At 50.0% G+C, this 18,104-nt stretch overlaps 3 protein-coding genes and 2 long non-coding RNA genes across 30 annotated transcripts in view; 3 read left to right on the forward strand and 2 right to left on the reverse strand.

Annotated features, from left to right (window-relative positions):
* The window catches only part of unc13a (unc-13 homolog A (C. elegans)), a 29,539-nt gene extending 26,664 nt beyond the window's left edge, over positions 1–2,875 (forward strand). For all 13 annotated transcript variants that reach the window (XM_057038307.1, XM_057038309.1, XM_057038308.1 and 10 more), the window contains one exon: positions 47–2,875. In XM_057038307.1, the coding sequence (XP_056894287.1) occupies positions 47–335 (289 nt within the window). In that variant the 3' untranslated portion in view covers positions 336–2,875. The remainder of the gene's footprint in view (positions 1–46) is intronic.
* Positions 2,876–13,010, reverse strand: si:dkey-110c1.10 (unconventional myosin-Vb). 4 transcript variants are annotated; one of them, XM_057038325.1, is made up of 35 exons: positions 12,876–13,010; positions 12,307–12,417; positions 12,068–12,236; positions 11,734–11,878; positions 11,511–11,667; positions 11,291–11,434; positions 11,109–11,190; positions 10,923–11,030; positions 10,682–10,794; positions 10,331–10,599; positions 10,168–10,249; positions 9,292–9,432; positions 9,068–9,199; positions 8,899–8,982; positions 8,708–8,824; positions 8,540–8,637; positions 8,370–8,456; positions 7,907–8,227; positions 7,639–7,795; positions 7,258–7,497; positions 6,973–7,182; positions 6,796–6,889; positions 6,269–6,417; positions 5,974–6,183; positions 5,789–5,889; positions 5,601–5,715; positions 5,417–5,513; positions 5,188–5,316; positions 4,653–4,804; positions 4,349–4,438; positions 4,139–4,271; positions 3,764–4,061; positions 3,453–3,627; positions 3,293–3,373; positions 2,876–3,219 (listed from the first exon to the last, which is right to left on the reverse strand). In XM_057038325.1, exons 1-35 carry the CDS (start codon positions 12,900–12,902, stop codon positions 3,058–3,060), a joined length of 4,980 nt encoding a protein of 1,659 aa, XP_056894305.1. In that variant the 5' UTR covers positions 12,903–13,010; the 3' UTR covers positions 2,876–3,057. The 4 variants fall into 4 exon arrangements, with proteins under 4 accessions (XP_056894305.1, XP_056894304.1, XP_056894303.1 ...); XM_057038324.1 differs by having other exon boundaries at positions 5,417–5,522; XM_057038323.1 differs by having other exon boundaries at positions 10,168–10,599.
* Positions 10,173–11,921, forward strand: LOC130528691 (uncharacterized). Of its 2 annotated transcripts, XR_008951356.1 has the most exons (3): positions 10,173–10,414; positions 10,512–10,800; positions 10,927–11,921. It is a non-coding gene; the product is annotated as an uncharacterized LOC130528691 (long non-coding RNA). The 2 variants fall into 2 exon arrangements; XR_008951355.1 differs by having other exon boundaries at positions 10,512–11,921.
* A 226-nt stretch (positions 13,011–13,236) lies between the features above and the next one.
* On the reverse strand, positions 13,237–17,951 carry mbd3b (methyl-CpG binding domain protein 3b). 10 transcript variants are annotated; one of them, XM_057038356.1, is made up of 8 exons: positions 17,803–17,914; positions 16,087–16,116; positions 15,375–15,534; positions 15,105–15,242; positions 14,893–14,983; positions 14,620–14,797; positions 14,281–14,433; positions 13,237–14,211 (listed from the first exon to the last, which is right to left on the reverse strand). In XM_057038356.1, exons 1-7 carry the CDS (start codon positions 17,814–17,816, stop codon positions 14,286–14,288), a joined length of 759 nt encoding a protein of 252 aa, XP_056894336.1. In that variant the 5' UTR covers positions 17,817–17,914; the 3' UTR covers positions 13,237–14,211; positions 14,281–14,285. The 10 variants fall into 10 exon arrangements, with proteins under 10 accessions (XP_056894336.1, XP_056894333.1, XP_056894337.1 ...); XM_057038353.1 differs by having other exon boundaries at positions 16,048–16,116; positions 17,803–17,913; XM_057038357.1 differs by having other exon boundaries at positions 16,087–16,113; positions 17,803–17,890.
* On the forward strand, positions 15,530–17,072 carry LOC130528690 (uncharacterized). The gene is made up of 2 exons (XR_008951354.1): positions 15,530–16,276; positions 16,685–17,072. It is a non-coding gene; the product is annotated as an uncharacterized LOC130528690 (long non-coding RNA).
* Positions 17,952–18,104: the final 153 nt, after the last annotated feature.

Genomic DNA, 18,104 nt, shown 5'->3' on the forward strand with positions numbered 1-18,104 from the left:
GCTGTCGTCAAAGCCAGAGCGTGAGCGACTGACCTCTCCTCCGCAGCACCCTGAGCAACGAGGTGGGTCCTGAGTGCTACGAGCTCCAGGTGTGTGTGAAGGACTACTGCTTCGCCCGGGAGGACCGCACGGTGGGCATGGCTGTCCTGCAGCTGAAGGATGTGGCCTCCAAGGGCAGCGTGGCCTGCTGGCTGCCGCTGGGCAAACGCATCCACATGGACGAGACCGGACTGACCGTCCTGCGCATCCTGTCCCAACGTAACAACGACGACGTGGCCAAGGAGTTCGTCAAGCTCAAGTCCGACCAGCGCTCTGCAGAGGAGGGCCGCAGCTAAGACAACAACCGCCTCCGTAAGGGTAACATCAGACACGGCTGCCGCAGGGGTCCCGCTGAGCCGCGGCTAAACACTGCCTTGACGAGCCCGTGTTTCATAGCAGAGATGACGAGAATCGCCACACGTCCAGCGCTGTAAATATTTTCAGAGCTAAACTGACCACACATCACACCACAGGTTGAGATTACAGAGTACACACTGCTGGTGAGCAATTCATAGCACGCACACGCACACACAGGGTGAGGATTTCTTCGTAGCCTTAAAGATTTTGGCTAGCGCTCCCACATCCTCTCACTCACTCAGAGGAGGGACCGCAAGTGCCAACAGATATTGAAAGAAAATGCCAAGAGCACAACGCAACAGGACCAAGTGTCCAACTGACCCATTACTGAGAACACAGCAGCTGCAAGGCCTCAGACATTCCAAACATCCAGTAGGAAACACGCACTGGGTACAAAGCACTATTTAGTTTCTTTCAAATGATAGAAAATAGATATAATAGAAGTGGGAACACACACGCAGGACTTCAGATTGTTCTTGTCCGTCTGTACCCTGTAACAGCACACTGCCTGACACCCTTAATGCCTTTGTCTTGTTGACCCTCCTGAACGAGAGATTCTTCTGTGTGTCTGTCTGGGTGTGTGTGATTTGAGTGCGACTGCGGTTCTACTGGTGTAACATTTCCTATCGTAGCCATCCGTGTTGCCTGTTACCTGTAAATGTGCAGACAGGAAGCCATCACCAAGAAATGAGCCGTGCACATAATTAACTTCAGAATTACTTTGAGAGACTTGTCTTTTGTTGTGAGAGTTTTGTATTTTAAATCCCGTTGGGTGGGTAGAAGGACCGATTTATGAGTGGCTGGAGGCACCGTTCTTCTATGAAACGGTGAGGCTGCTACTTCGTTGTTAAAAGCAATTTGCCAACTCAAAACGTGCTCATAAAACTGGAGCTTTCTGTGTCAGGAGCGACCCTCTCTAAGGTTCACTGCCGGTGAGGGTCACCGACCTCAGAAGGCACCAATCATCGAGCCACGATCCCCGGTCCCAGAGGATCCAGCTGCAGAGGTTGGAACTCTGACGGTCCAGAATTCAGACCTCAGTTTAAGGGCTGCAGACCCAGACAGCACCAAGTCTGGGCCTGACATTTAACAGAGGGTCTAGAGGGGTAGTGTAGTGAAGACTCCGACGGTTAACAGCGCGGGGCTTTTAATACGCCCTGATAACAGGTCTACTTCAACCTTTCTACTAAAAGGATAAAAGCTTAAAGATTTTAAAAACTTCCACAATATCATTTGATAAAGACTTGTTGCGTGACAGTGATAAGTATCCTTTTTTAATGAAGTAGCCACTATTGAGGACTCCCCCCCCCCCCCAACAATCCATTGGTAAATTAATCACACTCCTCCCCCCTTTGAACATGGTATATAACCTGAACTCTATGCATCTAATGTCTAGAAATCCATGTAGATGAGTCCTTCCAAGCAGTCTTATAATGTTTACATTGTGGATTGTTCTTATATCAGCACACCCGTTTGGTCTGATAACGTTGTAAATGCCGTCTCTATAGTAACGGGCCAAATACTGCAGCTGTGGTTGAGCTGACATCTGTTTGTACAACACCTAAAATAATCTGGCTCGGACGGGGGTCAGCTGTCGTTTCCAGGGTGGAACGGACGCAGGAGCGAAGTTTGCTGCTCTTCTGTAGACTTGAATTCCACTCTGGGTGACCGGGCAGTCAGGAATTATGTGCCCGTGAGCCCCAGTGGGGATATGTAGCTATTGTTGACGGGACACGAAGGTCGCGTACTCACCGCAGGTGAATAAATGGAAGCTAGTTCTTCAAGGCAGAAATGGACGGTTGAACGTAAAGTGGAGTCACTCTGGTGCGTACAAGCTTTTGTTTATCTGCACAGTCTTGTAATAACTTTAAATAGCAGGCGCACAATTGTCGCATAACTCCGAATGCCACGAAAAATCATCTTTATCAATTGCTGTCGACAATGAAACCCCAGTGGAGCGAGTTTTTCGCCCCTCGGTTTGCTCAGTCAGCGCGTCGGGACGCCGCCCTGGCGCCAAAAACAAGGATCGATGCTCGAAGCACAAGGAAAAGCACACGAACACAGAGTGGACAGACGTGCATGTTCTGTCCAGGACACGCAGACATCTGCACTGCAACGCTGGGCCGCTACTTCCAGCATGAGGTGCATGATAGGAACAATGAAACAAACAAAAAATATGTATATTGTGCCAGCACGCATAATTATTTGATGTTTGATGCCAGGTGTTGTCTCCTTTCTTTTGATATTTCCATTAATGGTTGTTTTCTATTTTTTAGATGTTTGTGAATATATAAATATGTATTACTGATGATGTGTAGTGGTACAAAGTACTCGCATGAGTTTTATTTTATACACGAGATGTTTCTAATTTTGGGTTGTTGTTTTTTATTCTGGTTGTTCTTATTGGGGCTTGAAGGTTACAGGGTCTCCAGTGTGACTGTCTTTTTGCCTCCAATAAAATGATGGGGAAAAACCTGCATAGTTTGTCAAAACTTTATTTCTGACAACAAAAAGGTGTTACTCTCCATGTTTTGTTGCCATATTGGTGCTATAAACTCCTCTGAGAGAGAGGAATTTAAATAAATTTACCTTTGAGATGACTAAATTAAATAGTTTGGGATTTAAATGAGCTAATATTTGCTGTAGGGTGAAGAGGATGTTCTAAACTCTGCGTAGAAAGGAGATCTTGAGGGAGTCTGGTATGACTAACTGCTCGGCGTGGAGGGCGGGGGGAGGCGAGTAGGGAAATGTGACGGGGAACACTCGTCTGACGTCCATCAGGAGCTGCGGGGGCTGGCCATCAGAGTGTCCTTTCAGAAGACCCTGCCGAGACAGACCGCTGACGTGAGGCGCACAAAGTCGAGCGCGGGTCAAAACGCGACTATCGTGAACGTACCTGGATGGTCCGGATGAAGTTCAGCGTGACTCTCTCATCGAGGTCACTGTGGGGGGTGTACAGGGTCAGAATCCTCACAATCTGTACAACCAACCAGAGGTCATTAGAGAGACAAGCACGCTGAAGTCACAAGTGTAAGCGTAGATGAGCAGAGGGCCACCTGCTGGCTGGACAGGGCGGTGCAGGTCTGAACGAGCGCCTGCGCATCCGCTTCGGTCTTTTTCCCGGTTTGTAGCAGTTGAACCGCCTGGATGAGGGGCTCTAATGCTGCAACAGCTCCCCCTGACAGCACGCCTCGGCTCCGCAGCCACTCCTCCATCAGGCTCACGTTGTATCTGCATGTCAGGGAAAAGAGGCTGAATAATAAATGGTTACCAAATTTGCAGTGGCATGCGTGGCTCTGACCCCCGCAGATAATCTGGCGTGTGTGTGTGGGTGTGTGTTTTCATCATACACACTAGGTTTTACTACCGAATCTGGATGCCACGGCTCCAGCAGCACATGTCCTTCCTCAGCAGCAGGCTGTTCAGGGCAGAAGCAGAGATATGGTGGGTGAGCTGGTGGAAGGCCTGCTCCATCTGCGTCCTGGGCAGATCCTGACGGGCCAAAGCCGTGTGGAGGGCTCCCAGTTCCCTCAGCACCGACGCCATGGTGGGAACCTCGCCGGCAACCAGCCTTGGGTCTGAGCCAGAGCGCTTCCTGGATGTCACCAGCTTGACTGTAGATGCTGACAGACCCGGGATGTTCTCGCTCTCCAGCAGGGCAGGAACTGGGGGGAGGGCAAAACAGGCAGTTGGACAAAAAGCAGAGGGTAGAGCGCCGACATCACGGCCAGTGTCACGGCACCTATGATGTTCTGCAGGCGTTTCTCAGTGATGGAGAGGAGCTGCTGATAGGCCTGGATGCAGAGGTCACTCAGGGCTCGGATCAGGTCACTCACATCCATGCTCAGGGGAACCAGGTCATCTGAGTCCAGGGTCTGAACAGTCGTGGCCCCCCAGCACAACAGAGATTCAGTTTACAGTCGGTAATATGGTGAATATTTCCACATCTCACCTCCTTCAGGGAGTGCTGCGTCAACAGGTCGTGCAACAGGTAGACGTTCTTCAGCCACAGAGCAGTCATGTCCAAATCATTCCCATGTTTCTGCCGGGGAGGTGAAGGTGAAGCTTCAGCAAAGATAGAAACGTGCAACAGCCTGCATCCTTTTCAGACAATATTGGACATTTAAGGTTAAAAAAAGGGTTTTAAAGTCACTTGTCAGTGAATCCTTGTCAGTGAGACCCTCCCGCCCTCCCCAGCACGAGCCTTCACGCTACCAAACTCTGGTCCTACGGCGCCTCGAGCAGATTGAGGTTACCTTCACAGCTGCTTTCATAGCAGTGACAGCGGCGCTGCACAGCGATCGAGCCTGGACTCGGTCTCCGCTGCAGTCGGCCTGACAGACACACAGGAAGAGCACGCTGGAGGGCAGGCCGGGCGGCAGAGCCAGGGCGTTGTCCACACGGAGGTCTGGAGCAGAGACGGGGAGGTCGGGGAGCGCAGGAAACAGTGAGAGGAGAGATCGGAAGAGCGATGGAAAGGATTCTGACGAGCCACGGACATAACGAGGCTTAAAAAGCATGAATTTAGCGAGTGAACGAGTGGAACGATTTTAGAGAAACAAGGAAAACACGAGAGGGAGCAGAAAGCATCTCAGGGATGCCATTTCTGGCTGTTGGTGTTGTGGTTTTGTTGAAAAGTGAATAGCACAGTAAATGTTTTGCTAAAAACCTTAGCAACAAGGTCAAGTGAGAAGGTGTCTCATGCAGACTAAGAAGAGCCCAAACTGGGAGTATTAAGGAGAAGTTACAGCTCATGTGGAATGTTAACAACTAAGGAGGCTTCGGTCCGACCTGTGATGAGGTTCTTGATCAGCTTGTTCTCGTCTCTCTTCCTACATTCCAGTAAACCACCTGCTGCTGCTGCAGGCTTCCTCTGGGGTAGAGAGGGGGTCGTCTCGTGGTTGGAAGTGGATGGGAGAGCTGGAACCCAACGAATAAACCCAACGTTACCTATGCAGAGGTGAAGAAATAGACCCAGCAGAAATGGGCCGACGCAGCTTCAGATCTGTGGAGTTCTCACAGTGTGTCAGGAGTTGTCGGAGCGACGCTGCGCTTTTAAGCTCCTTCAGCTGCCTCCTTAGCCGGATGCACTCTTGCTCCCTGGCCTCCAACAGCTCCTGTAGGTGCTTGTCACATGCGCATATGTATTACAGTCTATTAGCTCCTGGCATATGTAACGTCATCCCTGTCCGTACAGCTGATACCTGCGTCTGTGCACCAGCAGAGGAGCTGAAGATGGCCTGGCTGAGCTGCTGCTGCAGAGACCTCAGCTGTTCCTCCTGCTGGCAGCGCTGGCCACGCAGTTGACTCTCCAGGAACCTGGAACGCACAAATCACAGCACCACACACCAAAACTGAGGTTCTGGAGACGTGAAAGAAGAAGAAGACCGACTTATTGGCCACCCGGACTGCATCGTAAGCGAGTGCCAGGTCCTCCCCCTTCAGCTTCACGGCTGGGTCTCTGGAGACATCCAGGTTCTCCATCAGTTGGTTCTGTCACACGATGAGACGATGTCACAGGTCGGAGGAAGCAAAAGGTCTCAGCAAGGGAATTTTCTCTTCACTGAACTCACTCACCATTGGTGCGTCAGACCGCCACACTGAAACTCTTCTCTCATCATTGGCAGAGGTCACGCTGACCCTGCGGACCTCCTCAGGGGAGGGAAAGGCAGAGGGGAAGGGAGAGAGAGAGAGGGGGGTGTTGGACTGGGGGGACAGCAGAGTGGGGGACGGAGGCTCAATGCTCAGGCTCTGAGCAGAGTCGGTCCGTCTGTGACCTCTGTTGCCCTTTTTTTAGAAGAAAAGGAGACGGTTTTTAGACTCTATGTGTGTGTGTGTGTGCACGCATGTGTGTGTGAGAGCCAGAGAGAACCTCGGTAAGCAGGCTCATGTCCCTTAGATTGTCGTATCTCTGTTCCAGCCTGTTGAATTCTCTCAGGAGACCCTGGTACTTCCTTCTCTCCTCATCCAGCTCTGCCCTCAGAGCAGCACACTCCTGGGAGACAGCCTGCTGCATGTGCTCTGAGGACACACACACACACACACACACACACACACACACACTCATTGATTAATACTCTAGGTAGCAGATGGACACTAGGCTTTTTCAGGTCAATATATTAAGATAACTGAGACAACCAAAAATTCATTCATGTCCTTCTAGTCCAGGCTCAGGGACTGAAAGAGAAAGAACTCAAATCTGAATCAAGTGTTTCATCTATTAACATTGAAAGTCTTTATTGAAAAATCTATATTCTAGGATGGTTTATTTGCCTGTTTTTGTCCAGTCCTTTTTTATTTTCTCTTTCCTTTATCTAAATATGGAGCCTAGTATTGGGTTGCATTTGCACTCTGTTAAGCATCAGTCGGGCCCTTGTGGATCCCTTGTGTGACTTTTACCTTCTTTTTCTTTCTCTGATTCAAGCAAGCGAGCTGAGAGGTTTTCTGCCTCTTTGCAGAAGACTTCCTTCTCTCTCTGCAGGCCCTGGACCTCCTTAAATACAAGAGAAAAGACAATAAAAAACAACAACAACAGGGAAATGAAACCACTGTCGTTTGTCGGATGGGGAAATGTGCCTTTTTGAGTTGAAGGATCTCCTGGGCGGCCTTCTCCTCCGCTCTCCTGCGCGCCTCCACCTCATCCTCGCTGATGACGGGGCAGGGCGGAGGCTTCTCGCGGATTTCCCCCTCTAGCTTCTGGATGATCGCCTTCAGGGCTTCCAGCTCAGCGGAGGAGGCCTCTCGCTCCACCTGCAGTGTCTCTCTCAGAGCTGCGCTCTCTCTGGCCTGCACACATCGAAACGCAGCTTCGCCATCATGTTCCCGCTGACCTCATCCCAGATTCCAGCCGCCTGCACCCACCTGATAGTCGGCCTTCAGCTGCAGCTGCATCAGCTTGACCTCCATGCCCTTGTTGAGCTCTCTGAACCTCTCCACTGAGCGTGCCTCAGTCTTCAGTTTCAGCAGCTCCCTCCTGGCGGCCCTGCGGCGTGCGCAGCACTGCATGAACACCACCGCTGCACGTACTTGTTTGTATGCGCGCCTCGCCAGCCACCCACGCACCCTGGCCTGGAGCGACACGGCAGCCCGCTCTGCCACCAACTGCGGAGGGAGAGTTTTCAGCTCTTTACCGATTTATAATGTCAATATTCAGACTGTCAGAGAAGCAACGATCAAACACAAAGCCGGAAAAGCCAGCGCGAGCAGCTAATGGCGAGGCCGACACTGGGGTTAAACGCTGACCTGTCTGTATCTGCGGCGGTCCAGCGCACCCCTGGTGAAGGCCTGGATGGTGACGGTGGCCTGTCGGATCATGAGGAACAGCTGTCTGACCACAACCATGCGGTAGCTCTTCTGGAGCACGAGAGCGGCCTTGGAGTAGCGCAAAGTTTGCGCCAGGCTGCATCCAAATCCAGCGAGGGGTCAAAAGCAAAAGTTCATCTTCAAACTGACTAATTGGAAATGCAGAAATGTGGAAATTTCTCCCTGCTAGACGTGTGTCTCCACTCACCGTCTGGCCAGGGCCCCTCTGCAGTGCTTCTGTATGGTGACGGCCGCCTGTTGGAGCCTGGTGTATCTAATCCGGGCCAGCCACCCTCTGACTCGGCTCTGGATGATCACCGCGGCGCCGCGCAACCTCTCGGCTCTTAGCCTCTCCAGGAAAGCCACCTGACCGGCCCGGAAAAACACTTTAGTCTTCCCAAAGCAGTACTGGTCGGGGTCCGGAATCAGCTCAGGTAGGGCCTGTCTGCACAGGGCCTGGGCCCGATCCAGGTTCTGAGGTCCACGGAGCAGAAGCCGATACCTGCTGAAGAACTCCTCGTACGTCCATCTGGAGAAAAAAGAAAGTGAAGTTGTTGTTCTAACAGCCAGATATTTGTGCAGCAGCATCCTTGTTGCATAGCAACAGGCAACAAACCTACTCCTTCTGTATCAGCTACATCGGTAAGAGTCAGAACCCAGAAGGTCAGTACCTGGATGGATAACCTGCAGCACTGATGCGGATCGTCTCCAGCACACCACAGGCCCTCAGCTGCTGCACCGTCCTCCTGGGGTCAAACCTGGACAAGCAGCAGATTTCAGCTAACCCCCCCTCCCCCTACGGAGGTACCACAAAATAACAAAGAGAAGAAGAAAGACGTACAAAAAAGCCTGTTTGAGATCGTTGGGCTTAATGCAGCGGACGTAGTGAGGAGTGGTGTTATTGAGGGTGTCCATCAGCATCTGGAGGGACTGACGGAACTGCCAGAACACACGCCGTTAGGAGCAAATCCAGCCCGTAAAGCACATGAGTGCGGTCGTGAGAGCTCACCTGGAAGCCCACGGTCAGTTTGTGCTCTCTGGCGGCTCGTTTCCCTGAGCGGACGCTCCCGTTAGCCCCCGAGCTCAGGTTTCCCTGCTGCTGGAACAGCTCGGCCACCAGCTCAGACTAACACACGGACACACAACGCACGCTCTTAAAAACACGGATGAAGTAATGAAGTCCAGTGTTAAACAAGCTACCTGACTGGCTTTCAGGATGTTGATCAGCTCCTCAAAGACCGTGTCTCGGTTCTTGTGCAGAAAGCCGTCACACTCGTACTGCACCTGATGGATACAGGTTCTGAATGTTGAACTGGCTTTACTAGCAGATGATTCGGGTACGGAGTAACGTTTAGTGTTTGAGTCTCACTGTGTCGGCAAAGTGCAGGACGATGAAGGCGCTGTTGGACATGCGAGGTTTACGGAAGTGAGGGTGAGGTTTGCCGTTCAGGTGCTGGTCGTACAGCTTCTGCACCCAGCTTTCATCCGAGCCTTTGGGCATCTGCGGGTCAGAGACGAGAGCGTTGACGCTCCATCATAGGAGTCATCTTTGTTGGAGGAAAGAGAAGAGAGGCAGGGGCGTGGCGGACTGACCCTGCACTCCTCATCTAAGAGATCAAACAGGCCCAGCTGCCCTTCGATGAGACCGATGCACTGCTGGTTGTCGCTGAACTCGATCCTGTTCCAGGCCAGCTCCTCCCGGACGTACTCCTCCTGCTCCAGGTGGAACACGTGCTGCAGGAAACACACGACAGGACGCTCAGAGACCAGAGCACAGAGATGACAAAGTCATCGCCTGCCTGAGTGTTAGCAAAATAATTTAAAAGTTATTCGATTTTAATGAAATTTTGCAGGAATGTGGATAATGGACCAAGGAAGAGTTCCAGATTCTGGAGGGACTTTGGCCTTTGAGCTTCCAACGACCAAAGCCAAGATTCCTCGATCACAAAGCAACCTATGGTTGCCAAATTAACAGTGGAAAACTGAGACAGACAAGAATGTTAGTTTTATTTTAGTTTGAATTCAACTGCAAATCACTGGTGTTGGTCCAGTTTTTATTTTTGAGACAATATGTAAACAAAGCGCATATAAAGAGACCTAGCACGGACTCGTGCAGGACATTTGTTCACATGAGGATTCGTTATTAACACACACGCTGGAGTTTGTCCAATAAACTGGACTTAAACCAGATGGACTCATGTAAACTGATGCTTTTCAGATGTGACAGGCGGGTGCATCAAGACTAGAAATGAGCTGGAATGAGTCCAAAACCCCCCTGAGCTCCAGAAAAACTGGGAAAAAACCATCACTCTGGCATTTACTGTAAGAGACCCGACTACAGGTTTGAAAGTGGTTGTGATGTAACAAACGACGCCTAAAAATCCAGCAGATGATGCGCGTGGGCGCTAATCTGGTGCCGCGCCAGCGCGCGGACGGGCGGGCGGGCAGGCGGCCTATCACGTAACTCACCCTGTTGAACTGCTGCTGCAGTTTTTCGTTGGCGTAGTTGATGCAGAACTGCTCGAAACTGTTCCGCTCAAACGTCTCGAAGCTGCTCCGACAGAGAAGACCTGGCGTAAGATTGACTCGTATTTCAACAACTACTAAAGAAGAAACGAAGCTCCTGACTAACCCATAAATGTCCAACACCCCTATGAAGGACTTGGGCCTCCCTCTCTGGGTGCGCAGGGCAGAGTTGAGCCTCTGGACGGTCCAGGTGAACAGCTGACCATAGACGTGTTTAGCCAGTGCGTCTCTGGCTTCCACGGCCTGCTGAGCAGACATGGGTTTAACCAGCATCTCTCCTCCCACAGCCAGCCTATGGTGACACAGCCAGTGGGCCATCTGTGGTCCCTCCACTCCCAACAGCTTGGAGAAGACGGCTAGAGAGCGGTCGTCGGCCTGGGAAAGCACAAACGGTTCGGTTAGCCTGTGTTACAGACGCTGGGGCCGAGTCTCGGAGGAACCTTGAGGCTTCTCTGACATCGATGGAGCTCCGCTCAGAAGTCCTCCCGCTGGCGTGGATGGTGATGTTTCCCAGGTGCAGGATGGCCGCCAGGATCCTGAAGAGCTCCATTTGCTGGTCGGGCTGAACACCTGCAGGTTTAACAAATACAACGGACTGATATTAAAGTCTCCAAAATATCCCCCAGTTGTATCAACCAATGTAGGCTTTGAAGGTTTTTGAAAGTTTTGAAACGTCTGTGGGTCTGTACTGTCTCTACCCAGAGTGGTGAAAGCACTGCGGGTGCGTTCCAGGTCTGACAAATCATCGGTGCCAGGGATCTGCATCTCTCCACCTTGGTTGGTGTAGCGGAAATGTTGGGGGGCGTCTGGAAGAAAGGCGTTGACCTGTTATCGGACGACTGGCCGGAGACCGAGAGGAGTCCCGGTGACGTGACGTGTCTCACCGAGTTTCAAGGATCTCATTTCAGGAAGTTCTCTGGAAGCGCACAGCTGATAGAAGATGTGGTAGTTTCTCTCTGCCGAAGCCTGAAGCAGAGGGAGACGGATGACATCAACATCTCACCTCACCAACCCAACAAAGGTCAGAAGGACCAGAGTTTAGCATCGTCCTTGCTGAGGCACTAACTTGGAAGACGACCCTTGACTTCTCCAGGAGGTACGTCCTCATGTTGGCCCCGATGATGTCTCCTTTTCTTCCGAAGCCTATCTCGATATACTTCCCAAAGCGACTGCTGTTGTCGTTTCGGGTGGTTTTGGCGTTCCCGATAGACTGCAGACAGACACGCCATTGGCACCAGAACCGCTCACTCAGTCCTCAAGGATGACTCTGCTCAAGCGTCCCTCACCTCCATTATTGGGTTCGAGGCCAAGACTTTCTCTTCCACACTGGTCTGCTGCGCCGCTCCACCCACCACAGCAAAGTATCTCATGGTGAACTTGGCAGAGACCGTTTTCCCCGATCCAGACTCTCCGCTGATGATGATGGACTGGTTCTTCTCCTCCCTGCACAGACAGACAATGAAAGGAGGAAGCGAATCCTCACCCAGCTCCCAGGGTTGGACCACTGACCTGGTCATGGTGCGGTAGGCGTCTTCAGCCACAGAGAAGATGTGCGGTTCCATGTCGGCCATGTCCTGACCGCTGTAGGCGTCAATCACCTCCTCGCCATATATGGGGAGCTGGTCATACGGGTTGATGGCCACTAACACGATTCCTGAAGGAGAAGAATAAAGTGACCACAGTCTGCTCAGCAGAAATCATTTATTTATTTTTCATTTAAAATATCACAGTGGTTGAGCCCTTTGAGTGCTGGAGTCGTGTCCCGGATTTAACCTTTGACCTACAGAGCAATATAACACAGTTTATGAGCTGCAATTACGCACAGAAGCACACGGGAGCTCACCGCAGTAGGTGTAAATGCTGTTGTAGTCCAGGAACCGAACCCGGAGGTTGTGCAGAACGGCGGGTTCGTGGAGGAAGCTGAGAGCCGTCAGATCGTTTTCACCCTCCAGGATGTCAGGGTTGCCCAGGGGTGGGAGGTCAGAGGGGGTCGCCACAGGGTAATCCACCTCCTGTCAGTGGTGATGGAGGTTAGCAGTTTCTGGGATTTCTTTTTCTTCCCGTTTTTAGATCTACTGTCACCTTTCCATCAGGGAGCTGCAGCCGTAGCGTCCTGCCCCCAGGACGGTAGTCCTGAAGGATCACGGCTGACGCCCATACTGCATCTGGGTCTGGAACCCACACGCTTGCGCCCTAACAAAGGAGCAGATCATGACATATCAAACCCAGAAAAGCCTTCTGGCGCAGCACATTCTGCAGCTCTGACTGTGTTGTGCAATATTCCATTTTCTGTTTTAAGACTTTTCTTGAAACACTTCCTGGCCTCTCCCAGGCAAGATATTTGTCACCCATCAGCATAAAAGGATCCTAAACGGTGTTAAAAATTAACACTGGTCATCACACACGCACAGATTAGCCATAATTGCCTTTTAACATATCTAAACCATCTTTTAAACCCTTTTTTTAAACTTTAATCCAATTCTTAGTTTTGTTCTCAGATACAACATAAAATACAGAAAGGTGACAAAGAACTACCAGTTTAGAGGTGTGATGAGCTTCATGTTAAAATCAGAATTCTTTAAATAAGACATCAGCGGTGATGTTAATGGGTCCATTACCTCCTCCAACACAGCTCTGAAGTCAAGTCTTACCTTGCTGTACAGCTCCAGCGAAGACATTTTAACTGCCCCAAAGCCGAGACGTGCCCCCAGACATCTACAGGAAGGCTGAGTGTCCCCCCTACACCTGTGTGAGAAGCACTTTTTGTCTGAGACAGTCAGCTGCACTTTGTCCAGGCTCAGGGAGGCATGAGGACAGCCGGGTTAATAATCTGTGACGGGATGCAGCGGCAGGATGGAGGGATTTATCTTAGTTGGCATTTTAATCTTCTCCCATTGACTCACTGACTTATTTAGTTTCAGCTGCTTTTCCTGCTGCCATTTAGGAATATTCACATTTGGAAGCACACATTAAAAAAAAATCATTCAAAAGAACATACGCAATACACATACATAATTCATCCATCTCCATTTAATATACAAAGACAATAAAACACACAATTTGCCGTCACTGATTGCCTGTGTGGGAAAACGAGGAGGCAGCTAGTGTGGCAACAAATTTTAAAATAAGTTGATGGTGTGACTGAAAATTGACACAAACATGTTTTAACCAAGTCACTGAGCACCTGTGATGAGTTTAAAACAATACAATAAAGGTTTATGCGTCATGGCTGACCCTGGGGCTTCGACCCCATTATGTGTACCATTTTTATCTGAACAACGCAATAAAAAAGGAGACATTAAATTACACACAACCTAACCATGCTCTTCAAAATGTCCCCTCTTTGGTCAGCACTGACTCACAGCAGACATGGCGAGAACTTTTCCTTCACGCTGCAGCAAGAAAACGCGATTCTGTCGCCCTCTAGTGGATATAAACGGAATTCAAGCTGCTCCATCCGTGACCAACAGTCTGTAGGTTGGCACCAGCACAGTGTTTTATGTCCAACTAGCAAAAGGAGTGTATGATTTAAATCAAGGAGGATACAACAAAAATGGAAAACATTCATTTCCAATTGGCCTAAGCAGATTAGTGTTGCAGTGATGGAAGAATTGACAGGATGATCACAAAAAAAATAAGAACATAGTCAAAGCCTTTAGGTAAAAAAATCAGGCTCATTGGCCCAACACTGAATATAACTGTAAGCAAGTCACTTTCAAAGAGCTGCATTTCTCAGTTTTAAAAAGTCCAAAATGTCACGGTGAACACTGAAAAAGCTCAGAAATGCGTTGGTCAGCTGGAGTTCCACTCCGGTGGACAATGATGAATGGACACCTCTGATACTGAAGCTTCTCTGCTTCCGCTTGTGCATGATGTTGGGTTAAAGTTTGAGTCAGGTATGAGGGGACGGCTTCTCCGGGGCTCGACTTCTGTGGGGTTCCCGCTGCTCATGGTCATACGTGTGTGCAGGCGCGTGGATGTGAAACCCTGCAAACCCAACCAGAATCAGGGGAGACCTTCTCAGGCTGCTTGACATGGCGAAACGGAGACGCGCACCTGTGCTATACGCTCTCCATCTCCTCGCTGCCGTTGCCCTCCTCCTTCAGAGCTTCTCCTTCGTTGGCGGCTTCCTCGACATGGGCCAGCATATCAGCCATCAGTGCCTCCTCCAGCCTCTTCCTGACGCTGTACACCAGCTCCTCCTGTTTCCTACACACCAACACCACAAGGAGCCGTTACAGCGGGCAATTACAGCCGAATCCACCAGTCAGAGGTTGGTTGTTTTTTTTTAATTTATCAATGAGTGTGAAGCTAGGATGTCGTCTCGTAACAGGTTTTTAATCGCGTGGAATCGCTCTTGCTGGAATAATCATCATTTGCAGCTCTGCACGTCACCTGATGTCCTCGTCCGTGACGATAAAGGCCTTGCACAGCGGCTGGGCCGTGTTGAGCCACACTCCAGGGTTCTTCTCCACGGCCGCAGACAGCTGACCAGTGATGGGGGCGGCGCTGGTGTGCAGAGCGCTCGCGATGGCCGACAGGAGAGTTTTATCAGTGCAGCCTGGGCCGACGCCTGAAGGACACGATCGATGAGACATTCAGTCCATGATTCTCTCGGCCTTTAGCAATTATGGGTGACAGATGAGCGTTAAACATCTACGTGGTTACCTTGAAGGCCTTTTGGCAGCTCCATTGTTTTCACCAGCTCCTCGGCGATGTCGTAGGCATTCAGACCGCTGAGCTTCTTCTCCCAAAACAGCTGCAGAAAAGAGAGTTTCACTGAAGTTGCGAGAAGGTCTCTGGTCTACAAACATCACGTCCAGGTCCGGTTTTGGATGACGACAGAGACGAGCAACTCTCCCGAGCGGCTGTAAGCTGACCTGTCTGGGCTGGTCGACGGCTTTCTGAGGGTCCGACTTCACTTTGTTGTTGGGGTGGTTTGTGACCTTTGTGACGGGCTGCTTGAAGATGGACGCCGTCTGCCTGACAGGCAGTGATGTGTTCAAGTCAGGTTTGCCCTGGAAGATTTCAAACAGTTTTTGATTTATTAAAGGAAAATTAAAAGATGGACGCTGAGCAAGTTGACGGTATCGGTTTCTGGGGTGATACACAGTTGCTGCGTGAGGAGGTCAGCAGCATCCTCGTCTCACCTTGTTCTGGTTGTTGTTGTCATAGCGCAGTCTCTGACGGTTCTTGTTCAGTTTGCTCATGAGCATCTTCCCTGTGCGAAAGTCAAAGGAGCTGAGGTCCATCTGGTTACCAAGGTAACGTGCCAGCTGGGGCTTGCTTCGAAACTTCTTCCCAGACGGACTGACAAGTAGCAAGAAACCGTATTATTGTTATCACCTGATGAAAAGGGATAAAACCCCCAGACACAGGGGACCAAAACACACACACACACACACACACACACACACACAAACCAGCGACCACAACATGCAACAAGTCAGAAGCAAACAGAAGCAGTGCACATCCAAATAGGCGATAACACCAAAAATCACATCATGAAATGGATGCAGTATTTGATGAATGCTCCACTTCAGCCCTGCTCCCTACGACAGGTTGCACACATGTACGAGTCGTAAACCCTGACCCAGACCCCCCGAAGAGGACAGTGAAGACGATGTAAACATGGCGGTGCCAACATTTCACCAGATGTCTCATGGAACCATTGCAACCCTACGTGCGGGAGCAACAATGTTTGAGCCTGAGCGATGAGCAACAAAAGGAAGAACCGTGGGCGGATACGTGCCAGTAACTCATGCAAATGTCTGATCTAGCACACAGCACAGTAACAGCGGTATGATGGTACAGTTAGCCTACCACAGACTATACAACCGACCCGCCTCCCCCCTCTCTTGCCTCTGTTCCTCATCTTGCTCTTCTCCTCTGCTAAATAAAACACAAGTCTGGCGTTGATTCACTTCAACAGGACAGAAAATTGCATTGACTGAGGACAAATCAGAGTTTTTATTCATCGCAGGCCGCGTCAGGCGGGAGCCGCTGCTACTACTAGCCTGCGCGGTCGGACAAACTCCTGATCCCGACACTGGTGAGTGCAGCTGGCCTGGCTGGCTCCCAAACTTTATAGCGTCCTCCCGTCCTCCTCATCTCACTCCTTTGTGTGCCGGTGTCTTGTGCATATACTAGTTATCGCAAGCGCCCCGTGTGTTCAGTACCTAAAGTAATAGACATCGCTTTTTCCAGCTGACAAACCCGACTTTCTGGTCACTTCTTCCATTTTCCAGCCCTTGGGGAGAGCAGTGCAATCCCACCTTTTCTTCTCCATTTCCCACGCGTGACCTATTTAAGACCGTTAAAAGTAGATATCTAGAGTTTAAAATGTAGAGGTTTTAAAGCGGTGGAAGCCCGTCGCCTTACGCTTTTGTTCGGACCATATCGCAACATGCGTGTTGGCTAACGAGCTCTCTGCTAATCATATTTCTTTGTCGTCGCGCAGATCGCTCCGCCGCGGACCTGAGCCATATCACTACCTGGCTGCCTGCGCGGGGCGCGAGGGCTACATCCGCAAGGAGGACGCTCGACGACGGACGTTCACCGCGAGGCAACGAGGACAGGACAGGAAGTGGACTGTGCTGAACGTCACAATAAAAGCACACGTTTGTTTCGGGAATTCGAATTGCCCGGCGTATTTCAGCCTACTAATACATCTGTATTATGTAACACGAAGGTAAAACAGAAAATAAAACATTTATTTTGCAAATTCACCAAGCTTTCCTGAAGTCTCCAAGCAATCTGAAGGGGGTCATTTTAATATTCTATTTTCCCCCCAAATTGGATCAAGTTAATGATAGAAAATAAAAGAAGATGTTGGTGGTAATCCGAAATATTAAACCGGAAGTCTTGTTTCGTCTGCGTCCCCCTTGATGCTACTGAGCGGGACTACATCAGCGTTAACCTATGGGAAACATAAATTACCCTCCTGTCACAAATAGAGCCCGGTATGTATACGCGAAGAGCTCAGTGGCAACACATGAAGTAACATAATTTAGTTTTGCAAAACAAGACAAACGAGGGATATTTGCAAAAAAAAAGTGTTGTTCTGCCTGCAACACTAATGCAACTTTAGCGTAAACTAGCTCCCTGAAATTGAGCCGTTTAAGCACAACGTCCATCATTCAGAGCTGCAGCCGGCTTTTCATGTCCGAGCAGAGTAAACCTCACTAAATCCACGCTGACGTTTTTGAATAGCTATGATGTTGATATGGGTTCTTATGTAACAAAATTGCAAAAGGGGGAAAAAAAACACTTTTGTGCGATTAATATTTGCGGTGGACTAGCCCACCGTCGCAGTGGCTGACAGCGACTATATACTTCATATCAGCCCGGCTATAACGGCGACGTATACATTTATTACAATTTGAGGGGCAAATTCCTATAAAAAAGACGTAAAACGGAGCTGAAGGCCACGGCGTTGGTTTTTTTTTTCCCTTGCAAAATGCGGGTCCGCCGAGTGCACTTGCTCATTTCGGAATGAAAACGACACATCGCGCAACAAACGCCGCATTAAAAACACGATTCTCGACGGTTTCTTTCGGCAGTGAACGATGTACTTACTCGTTTTTATCCATCTTGGACACAATATGAGGTTCTGACCCGCTCGCTGTGTTAAATCCCTTCTCCCCACTCCTCAGCCGAGTCTCCTCCCCCTTCAATGGGAGAAATGAAGACAATATTCAACGCAAATGTCGCTGTCTGTCTGAAATAACCCGCTACAGCATCGCCCAGCTTGTATTTCAAGATAAAGATCAGGAATTATATCGCCAGAGACGGTTTTTAATGAAAGATTAAAGGTTTTTAATGAAAAAAAATATTTTTTACAGTGTTACAGTACAAATTACGCGCACTGGTCAAGCACC

Source organism: Takifugu flavidus, chromosome 7, assembly GCF_003711565.1.
Source record: "Takifugu flavidus isolate HTHZ2018 chromosome 7, ASM371156v2, whole genome shotgun sequence".
NCBI lineage: Eukaryota > Metazoa > Chordata > Actinopteri > Tetraodontiformes > Tetraodontidae > Takifugu > Takifugu flavidus.